The sequence below is a fragment of the Halichoerus grypus genome, chromosome 9 (assembly GCF_964656455.1).
Source record: "Halichoerus grypus chromosome 9, mHalGry1.hap1.1, whole genome shotgun sequence".
NCBI lineage: Eukaryota > Metazoa > Chordata > Mammalia > Carnivora > Phocidae > Halichoerus > Halichoerus grypus.
This window is the reverse complement of record NC_135720.1, coordinates 1,685,745-1,713,010: the sequence shown is the minus strand read 5'-3', so window position 1 is coordinate 1,713,010 and position 27,266 is coordinate 1,685,745. Positions and strand designations below refer to the sequence as shown.

General features: G+C 54.0%; 1 protein-coding gene and 1 long non-coding RNA gene across 2 annotated transcripts in view; one reads left to right on the top strand and one right to left on the bottom strand.

The window, feature by feature from the left end:
- Window positions 1-14,384: 14,384 nt before the first annotated feature.
- DACT2 (dishevelled binding antagonist of beta catenin 2) lies at window positions 14,385-24,386 on the bottom strand. Its single transcript, XM_036088106.2, has 4 exons — window positions 24,090-24,386; window positions 18,653-18,785; window positions 17,484-17,726; window positions 14,385-16,873 (listed from the first exon to the last, which is right to left on the bottom strand). Exons 1-4 carry the CDS (start codon window positions 24,324-24,326, stop codon window positions 15,276-15,278), a joined length of 2,211 nt encoding a protein of 736 aa, XP_035943999.2. The 5' UTR covers window positions 24,327-24,386; the 3' UTR covers window positions 14,385-15,275.
- The window catches only part of LOC144379016 (uncharacterized), a 21,037-nt gene continuing 16,449 nt past the window's right edge, over window positions 22,679-27,266 (top strand). The window contains exon 1 of the long non-coding RNA XR_013440994.1: window positions 22,679-23,805. This is a non-coding gene — a long non-coding RNA (uncharacterized LOC144379016). The remainder of the gene's footprint in view (window positions 23,806-27,266) is intronic.

The window sequence follows — 27,266 nt, the reverse complement described above, 5'->3', positions numbered from 1 at the left end:
AAGGATGTAAATAGATCCGTGAGGAAAGGGCAAACACAACGGGCTCGTGACGACGCAACAGGCCGCTCAGATTGTAGACAAAGAGGTGTCACTGCGGACGCAAGTCTCCAACGAGTGATGCTGAAGAGAACCAGCCACCAGGAGAGTAAGCGCTCCTGACGTGTAGACCTGACCAGACCGTCTTCAGCTGCCCACGGCAGCAAGAACCACGGGTCGGCAAACCCAGTCTGCGCGAGACCCTCCTCACGGCTCCGCCAGAGACCGAGGGTGTTAATGTGGCAAGACCATTCCGAGGTCTCAGTTCCTCATGGACACAGGTGCAACCCTGCTGATGAGAAGCACCCAAAAACTGACCCAAGGAGGTCTTGACGAATCTAAACAAACAGGAAGTGCGAACAGCAAAACTAAAATAATCGTCCACACTTAGTCTAGATTCTTCGACCTCACAGTGAATTAGGAATGAACAACTAGAAAACTTTTTCTGTAAACACAATTGCCTTGTTCAGTTTTGTTGTAAACTGACTGACCCTAAGATGGACTGTATTGCGTGTAGTTTTTTGCTGAAAACTTTTTCTGTAAACACAATTGCCTTGTTCAGTTTTGTTGTAAACTGACTGACCCTAAGATGGACTGTATTGCGTGTAGTTTTTTGCTGAAAACTTTTTCTGTAAACACAATTGCCTTGTTCAGTTTTGTTGTAAACTGACTGACCCTAAGATGGACTGTATTGCGTGTAGTTTTTTGCTGAAAACTTTTTCTGTAAACACAATTGCCTTGTTCAGTTTTGTTGTAAACTGACTGACCCTAAGATGGACTGTATTGCGTGTAGTTTGTTGTAAACTGACTGACCCTAGGAATGAACAACTAAACACAAGACCCCCTTCTGTTTGGAAGTTTTTACAGACCTAAATCGCTCACAAGTTCATAAAGAAAGAATACCGGAAACGGCAAACATTTACCACTTAGCGCCCACAGAACACTGCAGATCCAGGCTGTAGGGCTTTGCTAACAGGGTCGAAAGACTGAGAGCCTGTCCACTGAGCACACCACTGGGAGCCACGGCATGACCCCAAAGGAGACAAAAGGAAGAGAATTACAGACCTGAGAGTGGACATGGATGAAGTGGGGTAGGAAGGAACTTTAGGAGCACAGGGCTTTGGAAATTTGAATCATATTAATATTCCTCCGGTGACATTGGCCAGACAACAAAATTAAAAAGAAAAACTGTATTTGGTAAAATGAGTTACATTGCTACACTTCCAGCCAGGCTGACCAGGGATAAAAACCAGGGAGAGCAGGATAAGCCATAACACAATGAGACCATGCAACCACATACACAGCAATTATATGTCAAAGCCTAAGGGGAGATTATGAACACTTTACATAACCAAGCTTTAAAACTCAGAGGCAAACAAAAATGTCCTAGCAGAATACGGTTGGCAAGATGGCTCAAAAAGTTATGGAAATATGATGAGGCTTACAAGTATTAAGGAAAAAGAATAAGTTGTTCACAATCCACAAAACCCCCTACGCCAGACGGTTAAATGGTAGGGTTTCTACCGAACCTTTAACAAACAGGTGATTCCCGACTTTTACACTTTGTTATGAGAATCTAACAAGAGGAAAACCTTCATAGCACCTTCTATCAGCCGGAAGAGATCTGGTAAGAAAGCCAGATAGGCCTCGTTTAGGAAGAGAAGTTTATAGACCAATCCCTTTTATGACCATAAGATACAATCTTAAATAGAATATTAGCAAGCTGATTCCAGCAATGCATTAAAGAAATCATAACCATTTCATGTGTAAACTTTGCAAAACCCCCTGATCTGGGTGGCGGGGGGAATGAGGGTCCGGGCAGAGAAGAGGAGGGTCATGAACTGACATGGGTTGAAACAGTGTGACGGGCATTTCAGAAGTGTTGTGTCTAAAAATTTCCACAATAAAATGATTTGAAGAGTGAACTTTAAAAAACTTCATCACCGATATTATTCATTCCATGAATGTGTGCTTGGTTTAGCAGTAAACATGTTATTATTGTGATTCATTGTATTAACAAATTAAATTAGAGGAAAACAACAATTAAATTAGAGAAAAAGCATTAAAATTTCACACCATTTTGGAGCAGCGTGTGTGTATATGCAAGTGAGAATAGAACATTTTCTTAACCTAAAAATAGCATATCTACTAAAAGTCACACAACAGTTATGAGATGTTAGGACTTTCTTTAAAATGGGACACAAGTGCTGCCTGACTTCTTTGTTCTGTGTCTGGTTGCTGATTTCGTGGAGCTGGAGCTCCCAGAAAGTTCAGTGATGCTGGGAAAGCACACCCCAAACGCAAGATTAGGGTCTGTACTCAGTATTTATTAGGGAGGCACCTTGTCTCTTTTATAAGAACTTCTTCTCCAATTCCCCCTGAAAGCCTTTCCTTCCACCCAGTAGGAACTCTGTTACCTAACGCTCCTTTCTTCATACCCCTCTGTGGCCCCAGGCCCGGCCCCGCTTCGGGAGGCCACCACAGAGGCGACTGGTGAGGCCGGAGCCAGGACCCCCTCACGGGCACGTGGCCTGTCTGCTGCTGTGTCGGGATGCTTCAGTGTCGTCCGTCCGCGGCCTTGCGCTCAGTCCACGGGGCCGTGGCGCGTGTGCGGGCAGAGGAGGCTCGCCGTGGGTCTGCTCTGCTCCTGGCCTCCCCCTGCACACGGAGCGATCGCGACGCCCCAAGAGCACAGGATCGGGGCGCCCGCGGTGGTGGGAGTTCAGGGTAAGGAGCTCCGGCTCTGGCCCAAGAGAGGGGGTGTAGGCAGCTGCTCCCCCGAGAGGCCAGCCTTCCTCTCCGCGCCCTGGCGGCTCTCGTTACTCCCCTGGGCCGGCCGTGTGTTTGCCCTGAGAACGAGGACACGGGGGAGGGAACGACGGGGGCCCCGCAGCACCCCTTCCTTCCGTCGGTGCTGCTGGCCTGTGCCAGAGGGGCAGTGGGGCCAGAGCAGGGGAGTCCTTCCCGTGCACGTTCACTGTTCTGGTGAGAACGAAACACCCATGTGTGCGTAAGCTACCAAACACACATTGGATAACTTCAGTGATTTCCTGTACAAGTTAAATATTCTTCTATTTACCTTTAAAACTGGAGTTGTACAGAATGAATGGTAAAACTTATCCTAGGAATTTGCAATTTAAATTTTTCTAGACTTAGAGTGACCTTAAAAAGCAAGTAAACATCATGACCAGTTGGAGGGAGATGGTGGACATGCACGAGGGCTTTGCATTGTTTTGCACGGGACCCCGAACCACGCCATGGCCCTGGCTATCTATCACGCCCTCCTTTGTGTGGGCAGCTGGGCCCGTCCAGTGCATATGCGGTCTCCATCTCCGGCTGATCATTAGGTGGGCAGATATGCTGACTTGGGGGTCATAAGTGGGAAGCCCACTTGTCTGAAGATACAATATTGCCTCTAATACTAGCATTTCCTCAAACAGAGCTGATATTATAACCTTTGGCTGCTTGGATTTTGACTTATTTTTCAGTTGCTTCAGAACCTGGGTAAGGAAGAGAAGCAATATTTGGGGCTTAAACAAACTCTTGGACTGGTTTGGTTGTGTCTGCTGGAAACCCCAGAGAAGCCACAGACAGACTCTTAAAACTAATATGAGAGTTCAATAAGGTTGCTCAATATAAAACAAACACATGTGGACACACACATATACACAAATGCACATACACACCAGCATTAAATAATTAGAAAATACAAGTTAAAATTCCAATTTCATTTATAATACAAATTAAGTATGTAGGGAGAAAAGTAACCAAAATTGCTCTAAACATGGCAAGGAAATTTAAAAATTTACCGAGACACATAAAATAGACCTAAATATTAACTGATGAGAAGCCTATCATAAAGATGGCAGTTCCCCCCAGATTAACCTATAAATTTAAATGCAATACTATTAAAATCCATAAGAAGTTTTTTTTTTAAGATTTTATTTATTTATTTGAGAGAGAGAGAGAGCATGAGCAGGGGGAGAGGGAGAAGCAGACTCCCTGCAAAACAGGGAGCCCGATGCAGGGCTCCATCCAGGACCCTGGGATAGTGACCTGAGCCGAAGGCAGATGCTTAACTGATGGAGCCACCCAGGAGCCCAAAATCCGTAAGTTTTGCCCAGAACTTGACAAGGTGATCCTGTGTGATCCACATGCAAGTATAAGGAGCCCAAGTGACAAGAGAACTTTGAAGAATAAAAGTTGGGATATTTGACCCATAGAGGAATCAAGACTGACCTAGAGCTGTTGAATTTATTTATAGCCCTGGCAGGATGGAGAACGAACAGTGAAACAGGACAGGTATTCCTCCAGACAGAGTCCGACATGTGTGGGTGCTCAGGCAGAGTACAGAGAAGTGGTTTCTTCCGTGATGGGTGAAGACAACCACGGAAGAAAGACGGGCAAAGATGTAAGGGAGGTTCTTCCTCACACTCGCAGATATAAACACCAATGGACTGAAGACCTATGTTGGAAATCCAAAATTTAACTTTTAAAAATATAAAGAATATCTTTACAATAGTACACTGAAGAATTCTATGAGTAAGATTCTTAAAAATTTTTCAATGGTTGTTTTTAAAACAAACCATAAATTAAAAGATCCATAAATGTGACTGCTTTGACAGAAAACCTCATGTGCAACGAAAACATTATAAACAAGTTACAGACAAGCCTTAGCTAGGGAGTGATAATTGCAACACCTGCAACTTACCATTGACCAAGAATTGGTCTCCAAATTGTAAAGACTCCTGTACATCAATGAAAAACTTAGAAAAATGAGGTGAAACGATGCATACAGTGAATTCACAAAAGAAACTTGGAAGGCTGATAAAAATAGGAAAAGATGTTCAATTTCATTTGTAAACAGAGAAATGCAAATTAAAACCATAATCAAACACCCTTTTATATCCATCAGATTCACAGACATTATAAAGCCTGATACAAGTATTTCCCACTTTTCAAAAGCTCACCATATACCACCTCACTGTTATTTCTTTTTTAAAAGATTTTATTTATTTATCTGTCAGAGAGAGAGAGAGCACAAGCAGGGGGAGCGGCAGGCAGAGCGGGGAGCAGACTCCCCGCTGAGCAGGGAGCCCGACATGGGACTCGATCCCAGGACCCTGGGATCATGACCTGAGCCGAAGGCAGACTCCCAACCTACTGAGCCACCCAGGCGTCCCCACCACTTCACTCTTATGAAAGACCTACATTACTACTTGTTTTCACTTGCTGAAAAGAAATCTGAAGAGGATTTTTGCTTTTACGAGAAAAGGCAAAAGAAGGAAAAGACCATTTGGCGTTGGTCGGCAGCGGGCTCACCAGCAGGCACGGAGGCCACGCTCACCGAGCACGAGCTCCCGCCCCGGGGACCCAGCACCATCTCCGCTCCAGCCCCAGAGCGCCAGGCAGAGTCTGTGAGCATCCGGGCTTTATCTCCATGGATTTTGTGTGTCTATTATTAAGATGTGTCCTCAGGTATTAGGAAGGCCTAAGAGAGGTGATTTTTGAGTCTGGAAACACTCAAAAAAATGTCCATATAGATTAACGGTAATCGCTGCTTTGCTTAAGGCCATTCTGACTAATGAGAGTTTTCTATAGGAATGCTGTGTTTTCAGATAGCGGGGAAACCTGTAATACCAAATCTTGGCAAGAAGTGAGAAAATAGGAAGTCTTAGGCACCGGAGCGAAACCTGGTCTAATCTCTGTGGTCGACAGAATGATGGTCCCCAAAGACGTTCATGTGCGATCCCCAGAAGCTGTGAATATGTTAACTATTCAGGTTCTGGGGTGGGGGTGCCCCGTACCATTGACAGGCCATTCTCCAGATCCCAGCTGGGGGTCCTACAATTCCAAGTGTGAAAATGAGTGAAGGACACCTCACCTGAAACTCCGGAGGGGGGCTCTCATGCCAGGCCAATCGCAGCAGCCCGCCAACCAGCAGGCAGAAGGAGGGTAATTCTTACCTTGGGAGGACACTTTTTACATAGGAATGCATCTCCACTTCTGAGAAAACACAGAAGCTCTCTCCCTGAGCAACAACAACATACTTACTACCACCCGCAGCCAGCAAGAAACCACCACAACCTCAGACTCTTGTTCTTCTCCAGTGAAATTTTGTTTTAAAACAACCTTCCCCAATTTCCTCCTAAAACCTGAAAAAAAAGCTGACCTTCTCTTTGTCTCTTTGGACTTGCCTATGGTCCATCATAGTTTGCTTGTCCCGAGTTGCAATCCCTCTGCTATTCCTGAATAAACCCATTTTGCTAATAATGTAACTTTTAAAGATTGACTAAAACTCAGTTCTGACATTACTACCCTGAGAAAGCATCAGCCCCCACGGGTTAGGGGCTCCATCCCACTGGACTGTCCCCCACTGGAGATGCCAATCTCAAGTGCCGGGGGCCACCTGTGTTTCTGACCCCATCAACTATAGATCAGAAGTCCCCACAACCTTCTTGGGTTCAGTTTGCTAGAGAGGCTCACAGAACTCAGAGAAGCCGCTGGTTTCTTATGAAAGAACACGACTCAGGAACAGCCGGACGGGAGACACACGGAGGGCAGGTATGAGGAAGGAGCGTCCACATCCTCTCCGGGGGCACCACTCTCCCCCAATCCCCACGTGTGTGCAGACCAGAAGCTCTCCAAACCCCAGACTTGTGGGTTTTCATGGAGGCTTAATTACATAGGCCTGATGGATGAACTCATTGACCATTGGTGATTGAACCCTACCTCCAACCCCCTCTCCTCCTCCCAAGGTCAGGGGGTGGTACTCTGATCATGTGATTGGTTCCCCTGACAATCTGTCCCCCCAGGGGTTTTCCAAAAGTCGCCTCCTTGACACAACAAAAGATGTGTCTGTCACCCTCAGCATTTAGGAAATTCCAAGGGTTTTAGGAGCTCCGTGCAGGAAATGGGGAGTTACTGTTTGCAGAGGAAGTTAAGGTTGCTAGTCAGCTGGCCTGAGATGGGGAGATTATCCTGGATTACCTGATGGGCCAAGGTCATCACAGGGATGCACATGCGTGGAAGAAGGGGCCCAAGTGAGAAAACTAGAGAAACGCAGAGAGAAAGACTCCCCCTGATGGTGCTGGCTCTGTGCACAGAGGACAGGTCTGGACCAGGGACTGCCCGCAGCCTCGAGAAGCTGGAAGGCAAGGGGACAGTCCTCCCCTGGAGCCACCGGAAGGAGCCAGCCTTGCTGACACCTGCGTTGAGCCCCGCGAGACCCATTCTAGACTCCAACCTTCCTAATGGTAAGATGGAAAATCTGTGGAGTCTCGCTGCAGCCCCTGGAAGCAGCTTATGGCCCACTTGGGAGAGATACACATGGTGATGTCTAGAGAGAAGCGCTCCCCACCTGCCCTGGAAGATGGAAAGCTGCTCAGCTGGCTCTCGCCCACTGGATGGCCCATTGGCACAACCCAACGCCCATTGTTCCGGGAGGGCCCGGTCAGCAGGGAGCACAGGCAGGACGGGCTCCGTGTGGCAGCTACTGGGGGCGGGTGTGCTCCTCGCGCGTCTAGAGGTCACCGGAGGTTGGCTTAGTGCTCCCCATGGTGACGTATCCTGTCTCAGCCTCAGTGAGTGAGTAGGAAGGAAATACTGCAGCCTGTTAACCTGTGTTAGATCCAGACGGTGAGCACACGAGGGACGGGGGCAGGACTTCTGAACTTTTTGCAGGTTTGAAACGCTTCTAAATTTAAAATGTTTTTAAATAAGAAAAAGGCAACGAACCAACAGAAACCAAGAGATACAGTACACGCACCTGGAGTCCAATGTTCAGAGTTTGGTGGTAGCATAAGGTCTGATCCTGACACGCGCCGGGTTTATTTTAACAACCAAGGAAAGCTGTGCTGGACCCGAAATCCGTTCGGGAGGGCAGAGGCCGGGGCAGGCCTACGCCTCGTGGCTCCCCTCTGCAGGCTGATCGAGACCCAGGACCGGAGCTCCTTCCTGAAACGGGAGCCTTCCGCTCACTCATGGAGCCCCAGGGTCGCCGGGGAGGCAGCCCATGTGACTGCAGAGTTCACACGGCGGCTCTGAGCCGGGACCACGGACGACAGGGCTGGTTTGCAGCCACGAGGCCCCACCTTCGCCTCAGGCAAGTCCCTACACTGGTAATCCACTTATTAATTTTCCTGGAGTGCCTTTAGCTTTCAGAGATAGAATGGAGACGAGTGTCTCCCTTATCTACCTCGCAGAACCCTCCTGAGCGTCAGAAGGTTTCTGTGGAAGCACTTTGTGAGATGTGCTCAGTGAACATTAACCATTAATCCCCATAGACGCTTGTTAAAAATAAATAGTAAATAATGAATGTCAGCCATTCCCAGCTACGCCGTAAATCTCAGAGTTAATTAATACCTCTCTCAACCCAAAGAGTTGACATCCTCTCCACCGTGGGCCTCTGACAATCCTTTGATAAATGATCTTTTCTCCGAAATTAGATGTAAAAGTACAATCTTCACATTAAATGGGTTTCTAATGTTGCTCAGCCGCTCAGGTGGCTGGTCGGGCTGGTCGCAGCCCGACGTGACTCGTCCTGGAGATGCGTGCGCGAAGAAGTGATGTTCCTTTTACGTGTTCCCATCGGGCCTCCACTCACAGCTCCGGTCTTTCTGAGATGCACTTACCACGGCTCCGTACTCACAGGGGTAAAGACAAACGGACTCTGCGGACCTGCCCAACTCCAGGTCCTAAAATGCCCACTGTTTCAAACAGTTTGAACTTCGGTAAATGAAAAAGATATTTGACAGGAAATAAAACATATAAGTAAAATGTAAATGAAGTTCAACTACAGGAACGACTGTTCTCATCCCGTGGCGTTTGCGGCTCGTCGCGTGAGGTGAGGCGCTTCCCCCAAAGCCGAGCACGCGTCCCCACCAAGTTGGGCCTCTCGGCTACGGACTCGAGCAAATCACAAAGACCGGTCATCCCAGGTGCAGATGCTTCTGGAGGGCCCCCTGGTGACTTGGCTCCACGCATGGTCAGCCCACAGACGCGCCTGGGCAGCCCCCGTGAGGCGCTGTGTCCCCGCTCTGATGTCATACGCGTCCTGAAGGCTGCATCTTGATGGTCTCACAATAGCTTGTTTCTACGCGGGACATAGACCTGCCACTGAAGGGCGTCCCCATGGCGCCAACCCGCTTCAAAGACAGGCAGTGGAGGCCGGGGCAGGACGGGCCGGCTCCCAGGACTGCTAGGGCGGCGCAGAGGTAATTCGTGGTGGGGCAGTACTTCAACTGCAGGACGCAGCGGGCTGGGGGCTGGCCTCTGGCCGGAGCTCCGAGAGCCGCGGTCTGGCGTGTTTTCCAAAGCCGACACCCTGGGAGCGCCAGGCTTTCTGAGAACTGCTGACTGTCTGCTTCCTCCTTCTGGACGACCGGTCGGAGCCAGACCTCTTCGAGCCAGGGCGGGAATCCTCATGGTCGCCGAGGACCAGCCTGAGCGCCTCGTACTTAGCAAGCAAGATCAGCGGTGCAGAGCCGAGCCTCACGGAGGGCTTAGAGATGACTCTCCTCCTCACAGACAGCCTGCAGAACGCTCCCGATTCATCAGGATCAGCAGAAAGATCCTTCCCCCCGAGCACCGGCTGGCAGCCGCTTCGGGGGCTCCCCGCAGAGCGCCCGCACACGCCCCCCACCGCTCATCCAGATCTCAGGGCAGACGCCGTCCGTCCCCCTCCTTCACCTTCAGCATGAGTGTCCGTCAGCGCGGGCCGGCTCTGGGATGAGCCAGATCGTGGTGGCGGCGGGCATGCTGCTGTCCCAGGTCCCAGACGAGACGCGGCCACCACCGCGGGTCACCCGGGGGGAGCGTGGCTCAGGGACCCAAATCTGAGATGGACCCTGTGACCCCAAATGGGACAGCAGGTGGAGATGGGGGAAAATAAGGAAGGTGAGGCTGAAGCTCACCGAAGTAAGTGGTGTGCAGTGAATTTTATCCTCAGTTAGGCGGTCAGGGCTGCAAAGAACCTAACAGTGGAAACAAGATGGAATAAAAAAATGAAAGAGAAGGACAAAACATCTTAAGATGGAAACAGAAATGCCGGTTCTTATTTCTGGGAGGACGGACACACTCCTGCTTCAGCAAGAGTTCAGAGTTCTCCCTGGGGACGAGTGAGGGACATTGGACGTGCCCCTGGTCTCTCTCGTCTGCATCGCTGTTGTGCGGGGTCTTCTGCGGGAGACGGAGGGCTCCGCCCACAGACCCGCCAGCCGTTGTGTGTCTGGTCCCGCGCGTGGCACCTCCGCGACCCCTCCCTCGGCGCTGGCCCCAGCGCACGCCCCTGGCGGGGGCCCTTCGCGTCCTCGCGGGCCCCTTCCTGCCCAGGTCAGTGCAGCTCGGTAATGGGCCTCTCCGGACACGAGCCTCCCGTGTTCTCCGCGGCCGTACACGTGGACGGTGGCACGGCTGGTGTCCCGATGGAGCTCCGCCCCGCAGCCCGCCGCGGCCCGCCCGGAAACCGGCGTGGAGGCCAGCTGCCTCCTCAGACCGCGGGGAGTCGGCGGCTGTCCGCACTGACCCTTCGGGAGGCTGGACCGTAGTTTCCGTAGCAAACCGCCCCAAGTGGCAGCTGCCCTGTGGCTTCTGTCCCTGCTCCCGCGTCAGAGCCAACCAGAGAAACCCACGGGCGCTCCCCACCCGATCACACGGAGCCCCCTCCTTGCGCCTGCTGGCGTCCCCAGGCCTCCCCGCTGAGCCCCTTCTGCACCGGGGTCCCTGCTGCCCGCCTGCCCTGGGTCTCTGCCCCAGGACCCCCTTCTGCTGCAGCCCCGGCCTGCTCCCGCCTCGGAGTCCTCTCCGCATGCTGGGCCGCCCTGAGGGCCCCCCGGGTCCTGCCAGCCTCCCTTCCCCCCAGCTCCATCGGTCTGCGGGGTAAATCTCCGCTCTGCCTCGTGTCCCCTCCACGCTGCCCGGCCCAGGGAAGCCTGTGAGTGCATCGCCCCCCCGCCGTCAGTCCCCGAGAGCCCTCCCTCGGTCGTGCCTGTTTCCCCCAAGGAGACACAGCTCCCAGAGCTGACCGTCCCCTCCCCCCACACAGCAGCCACTTCCCATATACAGTAGGTACTCCGTAAATGCGCTTGGCTGGCTGACTGAAGACTCGGACTCTGGTTGGTCCCCGCTACCCTCCTGATCACAAGAGAGATATTTAGGATGTGTAAGTGTCTTTAGCCCGAGTGCTGAGAGCTCTCCCCGCTCCCCACTTTCTGCCTGAGTGAGCGGAGGGGCGGCCGTGAGGACACACAGACTCTCCTTCTCCCACAGGCCGAGGCCGGGGTCCTGCTCCAGGGGCCCCAGGGCTGGTTTCTCCGGCCGGCAGGTGCTGCCACCTCGGGGTGTGCTCGCCTGACCTCCTCCCCCCAGCCCGCACCCCCCCAGGCCCCTCCAAGCTCGGGCACACCACGGGGCAGACGTTCAGTCCACAATAAAAGGCAAACCTTCTGTTTCCTCAGATGACACAATATGCGGAAATATAGTGGGGCATTTTCTCTGACGTAATTACACTTTTTTCTAATTTTTATAAATAATTAACGACTCTCACATATCCAATTTCTACCTTAGCTTGACTTTAATCCTTAGAATCTAGTTTATTTTTTGGTTTTGGCTAAAGTATTTGTATTTTAATCATGGTAGAAGTTACAAATGATTTCTAATGATCTAAAATGTCAAACTGTATTGTCCTTTTTAAGAAATGCTTTAGGGAAAGGGAAATAGCTCATCTGTCTTCGATGCGCACGGCCCCCCCCAAGTGCCCCCCGAGTGCTGCAGGCCATGCTCTTTGCAGGCGGGCTCTCCTGCTTCACTTCCCCTCCCGGGCAGTTCCGACCGCAGTGCTAGAAATAAACAGTACCAGGCAGGTAAGGGGCTTGCCAGAGCGTCTGCCGCGGTGGGTCCTCAGGTCCGCACGCGGAGTGCTGGGCCGTCTGCCTCGCTGAGCGCCCTCCTCCGAATTTGTAGAGGCTCTGCTTGCAGTGTAGGCTCGGGGGCGGCTCACACTGGTCCTTATCAGCGACTCTCTGAGTGGTAACTGTGTGTTAAAGTACTTCCCCAGAGCGCCGCGTCCCCTGGGGGTCGCTCGTGGAAGGGGCCAGAGACCACGTAGGCTCCTCACCCTGGAGGGGGGCACCTGCTCTGCCCTCTCCTGCCCAAAGCCTTCACCCGACCGCCCAGCTGTGGGGCAGCTCTGCAGACAGGACCCCGGCATGGTGAGCCCACGTGGCCAGGCCCCTGTTCAGCACGGTCGGTTTGCCCCTCAAGCCAAACCCCGAGGGACTAAGGAGGAAGCAAGCCCGGGGAGGTCACGAAAACAGCTGGGGCCTTGCAGCCGCTAACAGTGCAGCCGGGCTGTGTTCCCAGGGTCCTCAAGGCGTTTGGGCCCCAGGAGGACAAGGCTTCTCGGATTATGTCTCTTGACTCCAAACCTGCCTGAGAGTAAATGCAAGCACCCCAGCAAGCAGGTAGCTTGTGGCCTTGGGCAGACTGAGGTGTGTGTCTACGTCTCTCCAGGTGAGAGAGAGGGCGGGGCAGAGACAGAGGGGGAGACGGGGCGGGGGGGGCGGGGCAGAGACAGAGACAGAGGGAGAGACAGGGAGGGCGGGGCAGAGACAGAGGGGGAGACGGGGGGGCGGGGCAGAGACAGAGGGGGAGACGGGGGGCGGGGCAGAGACAGAGGGGGGACAGGGAGGGAGGGGCAGAGACAGAGGGGGGACAGGGAGGGAGGGGCAGAGACAGAGGGAGAGGCAGGAGAGACGAGAGACAGAGGGAGGGAGGGAGAGAGAGACTGACCTGTGATTGCGAGGACCCTCTGCACCACTGAGGCCACAGCCACAGGGTGTTTGGAGCCCGTTAGGACCAGATGGTCACCAGCAGTGGGAGAGACGAAGCTGACCACCGGTCAGCACCAAATCAGCAGTTTTCTCTTTGTCATCGAAATCACAGAATTACATCTTCCTGCTTTCTCATAAAAACCCCTTGCTCTCCCAACACAAGTGGGACCCGTTTCTGGCCCCATGCTCCCCGAGCTGCTGCCTGACACCCCAAATAAAGGCCTTTGTTCTCTTCAGTGTCACCTCCTGTCTTGGGTTAACAGCCCCAGGGGTCCCGGACCCACGGCATCCCCTTCATCGTGGAGTCCAGGTGTCCCGGCAGGAGGCACACGGCCTGGCAGTCCTGTCCCTGCAGTGCCAGGATGGGTGGGACTGCGGAGGACAGGAGAGAAGTCTGCCATTGCCAGCTAGTGATTCCGAAGCCGCTGGGGTGTGCAAAGCTCCAACACATGCCAGGGATGACATCGGGGAGCGGAGTGCGCCCCATGGACGGAAGCCCACGGCTATCTCTCCAGAACGGCCTGCTCGGATGCCCAGGCACACCATGGGGACGGATGGGAACCCTGTCCCCAGAGCCCCACCCACCAGGAATCCTGGCAAACCCGTGTTCCCATCCCCCCGTGTGCCACGTGGCTAAGAATTAGACCGCTTTTAGAGTGTCCTGGGTAACATCGCATCAGGGGTGGGTTTGAGTTCTACTGCAGAAGCAGTTTCTAAAAAGCTTAGGAAGACCCTCTCTCCTGTTCGTAAGCTGATTCCATGAAGCACGAGTGGGAATTCCACCCAGACTCGGGAAATGCCTCATTTCTGTCTTTTTGAAATACCTGCGTCGCCCAGGTTCTGCACAAGGCAGGCCCTGCGTCCTGCTCCGCGTCACCGCCCCGACGGGCCAGCCTTTGTTCTAAAATGCCAATCGCTTTTTAAAATGTTTAGCTCTTTAAACTGCATCCTGAAACTGGCCTCTTGTTACATGAATGTCCATAAATCTACAAACATTTTGGCTGGTTTTCTTTTTTTTTTTTTTAAAGATTTTATTTATTTATTTGAGAGAGAGAGAGAATGAGAGACAGAGAGCATGAGAGGGGGGAGGATCAGAGAGAGAAGCAGACTCCCTGCCAAGCAGGGAGCCCGATGCGGGACTCGATCCCAGGACTCCAGGATCATGACCTGAGCTGAAGGCAGTCGCTTAACCAACTGAGCCACCCAGGCGCCCTTGGCTGGTTTTCTTACTGTTTTTCCTTCCCAAGTTCTGGGTAGATGATTAGCTCAGCTCCCCATTCTGGCCAAACGTGCATTTAGCCCCGGGGAGGGGCTGAGGTCCCCAGCCACCCAGGCTCCACGGTGTAGATGCCCCCACTTGTTCTTTTGGCCCCAGGCCCAGGGAAGCACTTTGGGGCAGCTGGGAGGGATTCAAGATAGACCTGCTTCAGGAATTAAAAATGTTGCAATACTCAGCAGGCAGCTTCCCTGAAAACCCTGGAAAAGTTGAGGGGCAGTTTCAATAAACACCAAAAAAGGTTATTTTTTCAAAAACACTTTTTTTTTAAAGATTTTATTTTTAAGTAATCTCTACAGCCAACGCGGGGCTCGAACTCACAACCCCGAGATCAAGAGGCGCATGGTCCACAGACTGAGCCAGCCGGGCACCCCTTCAAAAACACTTTTATGCTGTTTTGTGTATTGGACCCAGAGTTTGGGCTGCACGCATGGGAAATGCATCTTCCCACCGCCGGTGAGGGCGCCCACGTGGTGGGGAGTCAGGCTTGACCGAAGGCCTACTGTGTGCGAGCAGGAAGGAGCCGGCAGCTCACGAGGAGACGGGCTAGTGAAGACAAGGGCGTGATCTGCGTATTTATTCATGGGGAGGGCTTACCGTGGGATTCACACCCTGATTTCTCGAGGACTGTCCTCCAACTGGCCCTTTAGGAGAATGCTTTTTGGGAGTCATGGTTTAGAAGGACTGGGGGTGACCACGGTGCCCAACCCACGCAGAACAGGGCCGGGGGCCAGGGGATGGTGGGGGTGGGGGGACCACCAGGACCACAAGGCAGACACCCCGGAAGCCTGGTGGGACGCCCGCCCCGGGAGACGCTGACACAGAGGCAGTGGGTGGGCGGGACTGCAGTCTCTACCAGTCTCCGCTGGGGCCAACGCTCGCCAGACCACTGCGGTCCACGGGGCGAGCCCGGGGGACCCACTTCACCCCCTCTTCTGAGTGATTAGCAAGACGACACACAAACCCACATCCACATCCTGAACAGCCAATGACGTGAGAGCCTGGTCCTTAGCCAGGGAAGGGCCTGTCTGTGCTGGTCACACGCTCACCCGCGGGTCCTCAGGAGGACGGCTTCCCCTGGGACCCTCGTCCCTTGCGCAGCCGGGGAGGCGCTCAGCCGATTCCCATGGGCCTCACACCATGGTCATGACCCTGAGCGCCGCCGGCTGGAACCTTCGGATCTTTCTCTTCAGGGCCTTGGAGGCCTTGATGCGGCACAGTTTGGGCACGGGGGGTAGGGGTGGCCTGCGGGCGCCTGGGGCCCTCGAGGGCTGCGGGGGACACGCCTGAGGCCAGGCCCCGGCCTCCGAGTCACTGCTGCTGGACTCCCGGTCCCCAAAGCGGCTGGTGGTGCGGTCGCTCGCCCCGTCCTCGCTGCTCTCGGCCACAGTGGAGTGGAGCAGGGAGGCGCCCTCGGCTGACCGCTCAGAGCCCTCCGACTCGCTCTCGACCCGGGCGTCCTGGCGGGGCAGCTTGGGCCTGGCGCGGGCACACACCGGCCGTGGGCCCCCCGCTCCGCTCGCCGCCGGCCTGTGGGGCCCCAGGCTGCCTGAGATCTCCACGGAGGACAGCCACCTGCGCTGCTTCTTCCGCACCTGCCCCCCAGCCGCTGCCAGAGCAGCTGCTTCCAAGGGGAACGAGGCCTGGGCGGGGGCCCGGTGACCCTCCCGTCGGGCCACTAGCAGGGGCACCAGGAGGGGCACGGGGTAGAGTCTGGGCTCAGAGCAGGACCGGCTGGGCGCCATCCCCGCCAGGGTGGGCCTCCTCCTGAGACCCTCCCCCCACTCGGGGGGCAACAGGGGGGTTGCGAGGGCCCCCCCGGGGAATGGCTGCCCCCCAAACCGCAGCACCTTGTCACTGGACCCTCTCTTGGTCTTCACAGACTTTGTCTTGGGGTGGCCTGTTTTCAGCCCCGGGGGGGACGCTCCGCTGTCAGCAAATGGGGGCCTGGCACAGCGCCCTGGGGCCAGCGCGGGGCTCTCCCTGCCCCCCCTTCTGGTGGGCAACAGGACTGTGCTGTCCTGGAAGCTGAGAGCCTGCTGCTGAGCCTGGGGGCAGGGAGAGGGGGCTGGCCCATGCCCCGACTGACGGGAGCCCTGCATGGTCTCCCCACGGATGCGGTCACTCGGGGGTTTGGGTCCCTCCTCTGGAAGGCTGCTGGGGTGTGGGGTGGCTGCGAGGGGCGCAGGTCCCTGCTGCTTGAGGCTGTCCCTGCTGCTGTCCCCACTCTGAGACATCCCACCTGTCCCTGCTCTCCCTGGGGCGCACACCAGCTTCTCCAGGCCACCTTCACCGTCCGCTCTCTGGCCACCACGCACCTGCGGGGACGGGGGCGCCTCACGTCTTGAGGGTCCCTGCTCACCCACACTGCCCCTTGGGGGGGTCCCTCGGGCCCGCAGCCTCAGCAGCCTGTCTGTAGAGGCTGCAGCTGGACCAGCCTCAAGGACAGGTCCAGTCTGGATGGGGCCCAGGGCCGCGGGGCTGGGGAGGGGCTCCCTAGAGGGCGAGTGGCCATGACCCTGCAGGGCCTCCTTGTGCAGAGCAAACAGAGGGCTCTGCAGCGCCACAGCGTGCAGGGGGCTGGGGTACGGGTACACCTCCCTGCCGCCCTTGGACACCAGGTCACGCTGGTATTTGGGGTCCATCCCGTGGCAGAGAACGGAAGTGGACTTGGGGTGTGTGTTGGGTTTCTGGAGCACCACCTCAGACGGCAGGACTCTTTCCAGATCACCTGGGAATGAGAAAAATGAGCAACAGGTGAACCGTGGAGACCCAAGTGCGGTCCCAGTGTCACCTTCCACGCAGCGCCACGAGGGTGCAGTGCCCTGTGCAGGTGTTGGGGGGAGGCCGGCAGGAACAGCGGCCCACTGTGCACGCCGACGCCGGGACTCGAGCTTGCGGAGGGGGCTTGCTTGCACGCTAACGCCAACACCTGCCCTGGTCTCCCCTCTCTGCCGCAGCTGGAAGGTAAAGCCTGGACTCAAAGTCTATCATTTCAATGCCCTCATTCACCCAAGGTCTGGGTCACTCTGGGTGCTGTGTCCATTCCAATTATAGACAGGTACCCGTCAGGGTGTGTAAGGGCTCTGGAAGGGTTTTTAAAATAACTTTCTGATGTCCACTTAAATCATAAGAAAAAATGCTTTTAATCACAACAGACTTGTAATGAATAGAAGTACTCCTGTCTCCATCCAAAAACCAAAAAAAGCCTATAGAGTACCTGTGGGACCAGCACCAGATGCACACGGGGCTTTGCCGCTCTGTGCTCGGTGGTGAACAGCCGCCCCCAGCCGCCCCCACCACCTGGATGGGACGTCCCACCCTTCCCGGCTCTCCTTTACCTGTAGACACGGGCCTGGGCTGGGACATGCCCTCCTCCGTGGCCTGGGGGCCCCAGGCGGGCGGGGGCGCTCCATGCACGGTGGTCTCATCAGCCGACCGGGGCCGGCAGTCCCCCGCGTCGGGCCTGGCCGTGGGGTCAGCTGGCGGCAAAGTGCCCAAGGAGGAGGACATGCGGTCACTACACACGGATGTGCAGGAGGCGGACAGGGAGCAGAAGCCTCCGTCGCTCAGCTCGTAGAAGCCTAGACGGGGTGAGCGGAGGTGGTCAGCGACCCCGGCACAGCGGCCCCTTTCCTGCCTGAGCAGGTCCCGGTGCTCAGGGGGGCTCCGGATCTCAGCAAGGCGGGCACTGGAGACGTTGGCCAGGGGCTCCCCGTTACTGTCCACTGTCGCCCTGTGAACACGGTCGTGGGAGCCCCCTTTGCCCATGTCCCCCCACCGGCGTGCCCCCCTCCCGGGCAAGTGGCTTCCCTCTCCCTACGGGGCCAGGCCTCTGGCGTCCTTGTCCCTCCCTCCCTGGTGCCTGCAGCTCAGAGGAAGGGCAGCGCGCTGCGGGCCTTTAGCCCGGACCCCGACACACGCATCGCACACCCAGACCAGGCCGTGGTTTCGCAAATTTACAGAAAGAGAAACACAAACAACGCCGTCCGCGGTCTCCTGGGGTGGCCGCGCACCAGGCTCTGGCCAGGCGGGATGACGTGCCCTGAACCAGGAGGGTCGGAACGGCTCCAGAACGATCTCCTCGCAGCTCTAGGGCAAGGGACACACGGGCAGCGGGCAAGGGGACAGTGTCCTGACCCCCTTCTCTGACAGATTATGCAGAACTGAGACTGGATACACCTGCAGACTGTGGTCTCATAACACAGTTCTTCACAACCTCCCTGTTAATCCAACCTGAACACGGCCCCGAATCTGTGTCAGCCCAGACAGAGGTGAGACACTCATGGCGGCTTCGTCCATCAGGAAGTCTCTCCACGAACACACCCTACGTGCACATACCCCTTTTCCCGAAGCACATTTAGGGAGAAGGAGGGAAGGGGTGCATTTCCAGTACTCCTCGGGAACGGGTTCTCCAGGCCGGGGCCGCCCTCACTGAGCTGGGCCCGGGAGCCTGGGCGGCCCCGCCACGCCGGCCCCGCACGTGTGCGGTCCCCAGGGCGCAGGCTACCTGAGCTGGGCCTGCTGTCGCTGTCGGCCGCCTCGCTGCAGGGTCGGCGCACGTCCAGCTGCAGCTCACCCATCCGCCGGTCCAGCTGCTCCCAGCAGGTCTTCAGGCCTGCGTCCTGGCGTCGTAAGCGGCTCTAGGAAGGGAGAGCGTGAGAAGTAACGCTGTCCGAGGGCAGAACGCAAGCTCCACACCCCACGGGACGTCGGCACTGGGCCTGCGACATAAACTCCTCAATCCACAGGCTCCAGCAACTCTGTACCCACCCCCCCGAACCAATTCCCCTGCCCTCCGGTCACCCCTCCCCTGCCAACCGGTTTCCCACCCGCAACTGCAGACTTTTGGAAAAATCAGCACTTCTCAACTACGTATTTCTTTATAAGGAGACTGATCAGCCTCTGAGCATAAGCTCAGGATCCAAAGCACCTGCTCTTGCACGTGGCACAGACGACGCGTTCAGCCGCTGTTCCCTGAGTTTTATGTAAGAACCTACTTTCCCACGCTCCTGTGCCATATTCTCTTACTCAGCAGGCCCTGGGTGACCCCCGGACTTTTCAAGGGCCTAGGAAATTCCCCAGGAGAGAAAAAGGCCCCTTCTGCGTATCCCCCCCTTTACAGCTGGCTCTTCTAGGAGAAGCCCTCAGGGACAGGGCAGAGGCCCGGCAGGAGCGGACAGGGCCTGCACCCAGCGAGCCTCAGAAATCTGCCCGAGAATCTTCCGGGTGTAGAGGTTCACATCTTAGCTCTGCCCTGAGGCTCTACCCTCTCCAGGCTTCAGCCGTAAATGGGTTATTAGGAGCATTAGCCGAACATATGTGTGTGTAATTATCTAATGCACATAAAACATGTGTATGCGGTTAATGCTCAGAATACGTATTCGCACACATTCCCACACGTAAATAATATAGAAGTATGGCAACTAGCACTGAGTGCTTCATAAATATTGATTTTCTTCTTTCCATTATAAAACAACACCGTTTTCAAGGTGTGCTGCATAAATTTCTTATTTTCATCAACAATTAAGTTTAAGGAAAATAATGAATGAATGTAATTATGTGGTTCACCCTGTTTAAGAAAATGATTAGTTGTGTTTCAAATTTAATACAGAAAGTGAGGAATTCCCCTGAGCCTCATAATTACTTCAGTAATCTCAGTACTATGAGGATGCAGTCCAAGGGGGAAGCAGGTCGCAGTAATTTCTGATTCTTACGAGGAAGTCACGTGGGCACAGCGACCAGATAGTAGCCCAGGTGAGGTGAAGCGGGTGAGAAGCCCAGGGCCTGACACAGTGCCTGGTGCACGCCAGGCCACCTTCCCTGGGCCACCATGCCCGGGCCACCTCCCCGGGTCACCGTGCCCGGGCCACCTCCCCGGGTCACCGTGCCCAACTCCCCTCTGCTCCAGGACCCCATCCAGGGCTCTGAGAGCAAGCTCCACGTGTTACAGCAACAGAGTCTCGAAGCCACAACACCATCTGTAAACATATCACAGCAAAAACCAGTCCTGACTTTAATAAAAACTTTATAATCCCCGAACCATCCAGTCCAGCCTAAACATCTGGCTTCTTACTCTGAATATTTTCACAAAGGAAAACATTACCCAGGTGAAGAGCAGAGAGAGAGGTATGCAAAGATGGGCTTCTGCGAACGACCCTCCCCGTAAAGAACACTCGATTCAGGCAAAGGGGACTTGTGCCTTTCCACTGCAACTGACTTTTCTCTTCCTGTCATAGAGTAAGGCCACTGTGCCAACAGAAAAGTCAGTTCCTCTGTTAGGTCACACCTCGATGCTTACAAACCGATCTGACCTCTTCTCTTCCAAATCACGATGTTCTCGTCCTTCTGAAGGAAGAGGGCACCTCTGATACCCCAGTTCGCGTCCTTCCTTCCACAAAAAAGAGTCACCTCTGTGTGTTGGTGCTGAGACTAACTGCTTGGTGATTAATGTTTGGCCAGCCAGGCCTTTGGTGGGTGGTTTCTGATTAATATCCAGAGGCCACAGGCACACGGGCTGTCGGGGTTTTGCAGATGATTTACCGCATCCTCAGGACCTGCCCGCTCGTCGTCCACAGGGCTTCGCCACCCAGGATTTACACTGTCCTCGTTAACCCTTCCCCCCGTCCCTCCCTTGGGGTTGTACGTCTCTGCTCTTCATTAACTCCTTCTTGGCATCTAACTTTGTGCTAATCGTCTTAAGTTCGGTCTGTGACCAGGACAGAGCATAATCCACAGCAACCCAGCCACAGAGCATCTCTCTCCACATATTTCTTCTGCAGAGAAAATGTTACAGACACGTCAGTGCTGGGTGAATGGGACCACGGCAGCCACATGCATCCCCGTCAGAGCCAGCAAGTTTGGGGGGCCCCCTCCTCCCCACCTCTGTCCCCAGCATCCAGGCTCACTATCAGGGCAGCAAACGGTGTCAGAATCCCCCCAGCCTGTGTAAGGGGCCAAGGGGGGAAGGGAGCGCACACTTCCCCAGAAGGTGGGACCGCCTGAGCGTAAATGCAGATTCCTGGGATCCCGGACACACCTGGGAGCCTGCATCTGGACAAGCCTCCCAGGGAAGGCAAAGGGTTCTCACAGAGGCAAGAAGCTTGAGAACGGCAATCCAGGGAATGCCATTAAAAACAAAGACTCAGCTTAACCCTCTCTCTGAAATGTTTACTTTATGTACCATAAGAGAATCATCTGATTTCCACTTGTCTTTGGTTTCCATCCACGACTCAGCATTCTGGTCTCCTCAAACCTTTAGGGCAGACCCAAAGGACAAAAAGGAAAAATGCCCTCAAGTTCAGGATACACCCATGGCGTCTAAACCTGAACCTTTTTTCTTTCCTCAAAAGCTGAGAGTATGCAAAGGAAACGGGACAGACATGACTGCCGTGTCTACCCCCGGGCCCTGTATGCGGGCAAACATTACCACCAGGCTGCAAAAGAGGTCCACCAATCAATAGCAAAGGCCCCAGGGGCACAGATCAGCCTCGCGAGTACCGGACGGAGGCCTGGCACAGTCCTGGGGATGCCCTGCCCTCACTGGTGACCTTGAGCAAGTTCACGCCCCTGTGAGTTCAGGAAGCAAGCACGGCCAGTCCAGGGAACACAGCCGACCTCATGCTAACCGCTGCGGAGGCAGCCTGCTCTTGCAGGATTTAATGCCAGACCCTGCCAGTGAGAAGCAATCACCGCACGCTGTCACTCTTAGGACAAGTCATAACCAGCCAAGTCAGCTCCTGGGAAATTCTGCAGGGTAAGATTTCACCGCGGGGTCCCCAGAACCCTTCTTCACTTGCACCTCAGGGCACCTCTCCCATGGCACCTCCTGCTGGGAGGTGGAGCTTCCAGCCTCCTCTGGGGCATCACAGGCCATGGCCGTGTCGCCGGGCACCTGACTCCTAGGAAACGGGGACAGTGGCCACTTCTCAGGGATGGTCCATCTCCCTGGAGTTACCACCAGAAGCACAGGGCTGGCCACGGAGAAGCAGCTGCCCCGCTCAGAGGGCACAGGGGCATCACTGGCTCAGAAATCTAGACCAGGGAGACGGTAAACGTTCTCTTCTGTTAGAGCAACGGAAGTCGCGCCTTTATTTGCTCACCAAATACTTATTAAGCACCTACTGCATGTTCCTTTGTGACTTTAGGTGCAGCCCATTTGGGCAAGTGTTAACGTGCTAACTCTGCTAAGTTCCTAATTGCAGTTTAAATCCCCAGAAACGCTCAGGCTCATTCTCACGGGCGAACTCCTGCAGGACAAAGCTGCCCAGGGGCAGATCCAAGCCCTTCCTGTCTTCACACCTGAATGCTGACGCTCGCTCCGCGCCAGCGCGGGACTGGGAGGGGCCCTGAGTGAGCGGGCGCTGCGAGGCTGCAACTGCGCTGCGGATGAAAGGCTTTTGATTATACTCTTCATCACGGAACTAGTATTACTCCTATTTTTTTCCCTGCAAGAAAAATGTTAAGTGTTAAGCCCTAGCTGATGTCACACAAATTCAATTATTCTTCTCTTTTGATCACATAATCCACGCCAAGAACAAAGTTTGAAGACAAAGTCTGCGTGTTCCTTCTGGTCCCCACATAAAAAAAAAAAAAAAAAAAAAATTAAACAAAAAAACCTGTTTGATCTCTTCCAAAGGCTACTTGTAATTAGAGGCTGAGGACTCGCAAGTCTGATTTGTGTATTACTTAAGTCAAGTTAATCGCCAGCTGTGCTCCGGCCCCGCTGAGGACCATTCAGGCCAGCATCTCAGCAGCTCCTGGCCCTTCCCCGGGAGCCACGCATCTCTGTAGGCAGCTCTGTGCCGCGGAGCTCGAGGTGCGGACACGCGGGGAACCGGGGCAGACCACTAAGGGCGGTAAAACACGGGTGACGGTCCCCCTCCAGAGCCGGCTCCTGCCCTCTGTGGGGCAGCTCAATCACAGGCAGAGGGGAGGTTGCATAGTCAGGGCCCAGGTTCTTCTCCCTCCACCTTCCGCCTGCTTTTTGCAATATGGGTCCGGAGTCCTGGGAGGCATCTTCCAGATTCTGGAATCCAGAAACACCCAACAAGCCGGTAACCGGAGGGAGCTAAGCTGATAGCAAGGCTGCAGAATCATCGGGCTGCTTTGTGAAGACAGCCAGCAGCTTTTAAACGGAACAGATTTGAATTTCTAAATTTAAAAAATTCCACTTTAAGAGGACTAGAATTAACTGCATCAGATAGGAATGTTTCCATATAGCCTTTTCATTTTTCCTTTAAAACATACTGCAATACTGGAAAAACTCTGAGTTTTTTTCCAATACACGAAGAGAAAGCCTGCAGCAGATTACAAAGGGAGGAGCAACCATCTGAGTGTCTTCAACCCTGTAACAAGGTGCTGGCATTTGGAGGAGGCCAGGTAGCCAGGAGACACAAAGGTGAAGCAATCCTAGGAGGGTCCCCGGTATCATGGCCTCTGGGACTCAGAGGCCACGCGTCATTTTACAGGTTAGGTGACAATTTGAAGTTGAAGAAGCTTTCGTGGGATACATGCTTTGCTCACTGTTTTGTTCAATGACCGGACCCCATTTAACCTGAGCACGTTCTGGGGACAATTCGGGCTGCGCCGAGCCCGCGGGCAATGTTCCTGAGCCTGCGCAGCAGGGCCACCTGTGTCCCGGGCCTGACACCAGAGTCCCAGGTAAGCCCCCAGCAGGAGAAACCGACTCCTGCGCTCTTATGCGAGCGGCGCCGGAAGTCCCCCAGGAACGCCCGCTGAGCGCCCGCCCGCGCGGGGAGGCGGCAGCGCCGGGGTGCAGCCCCCGTGCGCCTTGCAGAATCGGGATCCTTACCCTCGGGCCTCCGCGGCCGTCTCGTCGGAGCCCAAACTGCGTCCCCTGAAATCCCAAGGGGTGCCCCTCAGTCAGTCGGACCGCCCAGCCGCCCCCCGCGCGCCCCGGCACCCCCGGGCCCCGCGCCCCTTACCAGCCGCTCCTGCAGCGCCTCCAGGGCCGCCTCCAGCCGCAGCTCGTGCGCGCGGGGGCCGCGGGGGGCGGCGGGGCCCGGCGGGGGCTGCATGGCCAGGGCGCCCCGCACGCGCGCCTGCTGAGTGGCGCGCAGCCCCTGCAGCTCCTGCAGCCCGGCGAGCGCGGCGCGCAGCCGGGCGCCCACCCTGCGGCGGTCCCAGCCTGCGGGCCCCTGCGGGCCGCTCGGCGCCCACATCCCGCGCCCGGCCTCCCCCGCGCCCGCCCGGCCTCCCCGGCCTCCCGGAGCCGCCTCCGCGCACCCGGCCGCGCGCGCGGCCTCCGGCGCCGCTTCTCCCCGCCCCCGCCCCGCAGGTCTCCCAGGTGGGGTGCGACCTATCGGTGGCCGCGGAGGGCGGTGTTTGCACACGCCCCGAGGGCACAGCGGCCGCCCCCGGGCCCGCCCCGCAGTCGGAGCCCCGCGCCCTTGGGGGCCCTGGGACCCAAGTCCTGCGGTGAGTCTGGAGGGGACCAACGGAGAGGGAGGACCCCAGCGGGAGAGTCGGAAGGGGCCAAAAGGGGAACAAACGCGGTGAAAGGTTAACTTTTTTAAAGAAATTAAGACAGGGGCGCCTGGGTGGCTCAGTTGGTTAAGCGACTGCCTTCGGCTCAGGTCATGATCCTGGAGTCCCTGGATCGAGTCCCTGGATCGAGTCCCTGGATCGAGTCCCTGGATCGAGTCCCTGGATCGAGTCCCGCATCGGGCTCCCTGCTCGGTGGGAAGCCTGCTTCTCCCTCTGACCCTCCTCCCTCTCGTGCTCTCTGTCTCTCATTGTCTCTCTCACAAATAAATAAAATCTTAAAAAAAAAAAAAAAGAAATTAAGATAAAGTCTTGGGACAGTACCACATTGTAAGGACCATGTTACCATTTTAAGCTTGTTATAGATTTGAAAAACGTATTATCCACTTTACCTAATGTATATCTGCAGTGGGAACCCCCCCATTTTTTTTTTTTTTTTGGTAGTAATAGCTTTATTGAGATGCAATGCATGTATCATTACAATGCACCTATTTAAAGTGTACAATTCAGTGGTTCCGCCTACATTCACAACCATCACAAGGTTGTGCAACTATCACCACGATCAATTTTAGAACATTTTCACCACTCCCAGAAGAAACCATCTACCCATTAGCCTGACTCTCCATTTCCCCTCTACATCCCCATCCTGAGGAACCACTAATGTGCCTGTTCTGGAAATTTCCAATAGGTAGAATCATACCTTACATAGTCCTTTGTGACTGGCTTCTTTCCTGTTGGGTTGGTTCCTCCAGGCTGTAGTGTTCCTCCGTCCTTCATTCCTTTCTACTGGTAGCTAATATTCCATTGTATGGACCACTTTTATTTATCCAGTCATTTCTTGGTGGACATTTGGGGTGTTTCCACTTTTTGGCTACTATGAATAATCTGCTATGGACATTCAGGTGCTAACTTTTAGCTGGAAGTATACTTTCACTTCCCTGGGGTATAGACCTCGGAGTAGGGAACTACTCTGTTAGATCTTTTGAAGGCCTAACAGACTGCTTTTATTTATTTATTTGTTTATTTATTTTTATTAGTTTCAGAGGTAGGATTTAGTGATTCATCAGTTGCATATAAAACCCAGTGCTCATTACATCACGTGCCCTCCTTAATGCCCATCACCCAATTATCCCATCCCCCCACCCACCTGCCCTCCAGCAACCCTCAGTTTGTTCCCTATAGTTAAGAGTCTCTTATGATTTGCCTCCCTCTCTGTTTTGTCTTATTTTATTTTTCCTTCCTTTCCCCTATGTTCATCTGTTTTGTTTTATATGGTATCTGTCTTTCTCTGACTGACTTATTTCGCTTAGCATAATACCCTCTAGATCCATCCATATCCTTTCAAATGGCAAGATTTCATTCTTTTTGATGGCTGAGTCATATTCCATTCCACCACATTTTCTTTATCCATTCCTCTGTCGATGGACATTTCTTACACTGTTGGTGGGAATGCAAACTGGTGCAGCCACTCTGGAGAACAGTATGGAGGTTCCTCAAGAAGTTAAAAATAGAGCTACCCAGGACCCAGCCATTGTACTACTTGGTATTTATCCAAAGGATACAAACACAGTGATCTGAAGGGGCACCTGCACCCCAGTGTTTATAGCAGCAATGTCCACAATAGCCAAACTGTGGACAGACTGTTACGTTCTCAGCAGCGCCGTATGGAGGACCCAGTATCACCACGCCCATGCGAGCATTCGTCCTTCTGCTTGTAACCATCTTAGTACGTGTGAAGTGGTATCTCACTGTGATTTTGAGTTGCATCTCCCTATGGCTAGTGACGTGAAGCATATTTTCATGTACGTATTGGCCATTTGTGTATCTTCTTTGGACAAATGTGTATTTACATCCTTTACCGTTTTTAAAATTGGGTTGTCCTTTCATTATTGAGATGTAAGTATTCTTTATGTATTCTAGACACAATTTCATTATCAGATATAAGATTTACAAATATCTTTTCCCTTTTGTGGAGGAATATTTCACTTTCTTGATCGTGTACAAAAACGTACACTTTTTGCAGCAAAATTGTTTTTAATTTTGTTGCAGTACAGCTTATCGATTTTTTCTTTTGTTGCCTGTGTTCTGGGTGTCATATCTAAGACACATTGTCCAACCAAAGGCCAGAGATCACATCTGTGCTTTTTTCTAAGAATTTTTATGGTTTTCGTGCTCGCATTTAAGTCTTTGATCCATTTTGAGTAATTTTTTTGTGTGTGAGATGAGGTGGGCATCCAACTCCATTCTTTTGCATGTGGATGTCCAGTTGTCCTGTTACCATTTGTTGGAAAGTCAATTCTTTCCCCATTAAATTGTCTTGAGACTGTTGTTGATAATCAGTTGATCCAGGAAACCAGTTTTTGGATTCTCTGTTCTGTTATAGTGGTGTATATATCCTTCTTATGCCAATTCCACAGTGTTCTGAATACTGTAGCTTTGTCGTAAGGTTTAAAGTCGGGAAGTGTAAGTCATCCAACTTTGTTCTTTTTCAAGATTGTTTCAGCTATTCTGGGTCCCTTGCATTTCCATATGGATTTTAGGATCAGCTGGTCAATTTCTGCAAAGAAGTTGGCTGGGATTTTGATGGAGATTGCATGGAATCTGTTGATTGATTGAAG

Coding starts and splice junctions, on each gene's coding strand:
- DACT2 (XM_036088106.2), bottom strand. CDS start 24,326: ATGTGGGCGCCGAGCGGCCCGCAGGGGCCCGCAGGCTGGGACCGCCGC. Junction 18,786..24,089: donor AGGCGCTGCAGGAGCGGCTG/GTAAGGGGCGCG, acceptor CTCCCTTCCTAG/AGCCGCTTACGACGCCAGGA. Junction 16,874..17,483: donor GCCCAGGCCCGTGTCTACAG/GTAAAGGAGAGC, acceptor TCTCATTCCCAG/GTGATCTGGAAAGAGTCCTG.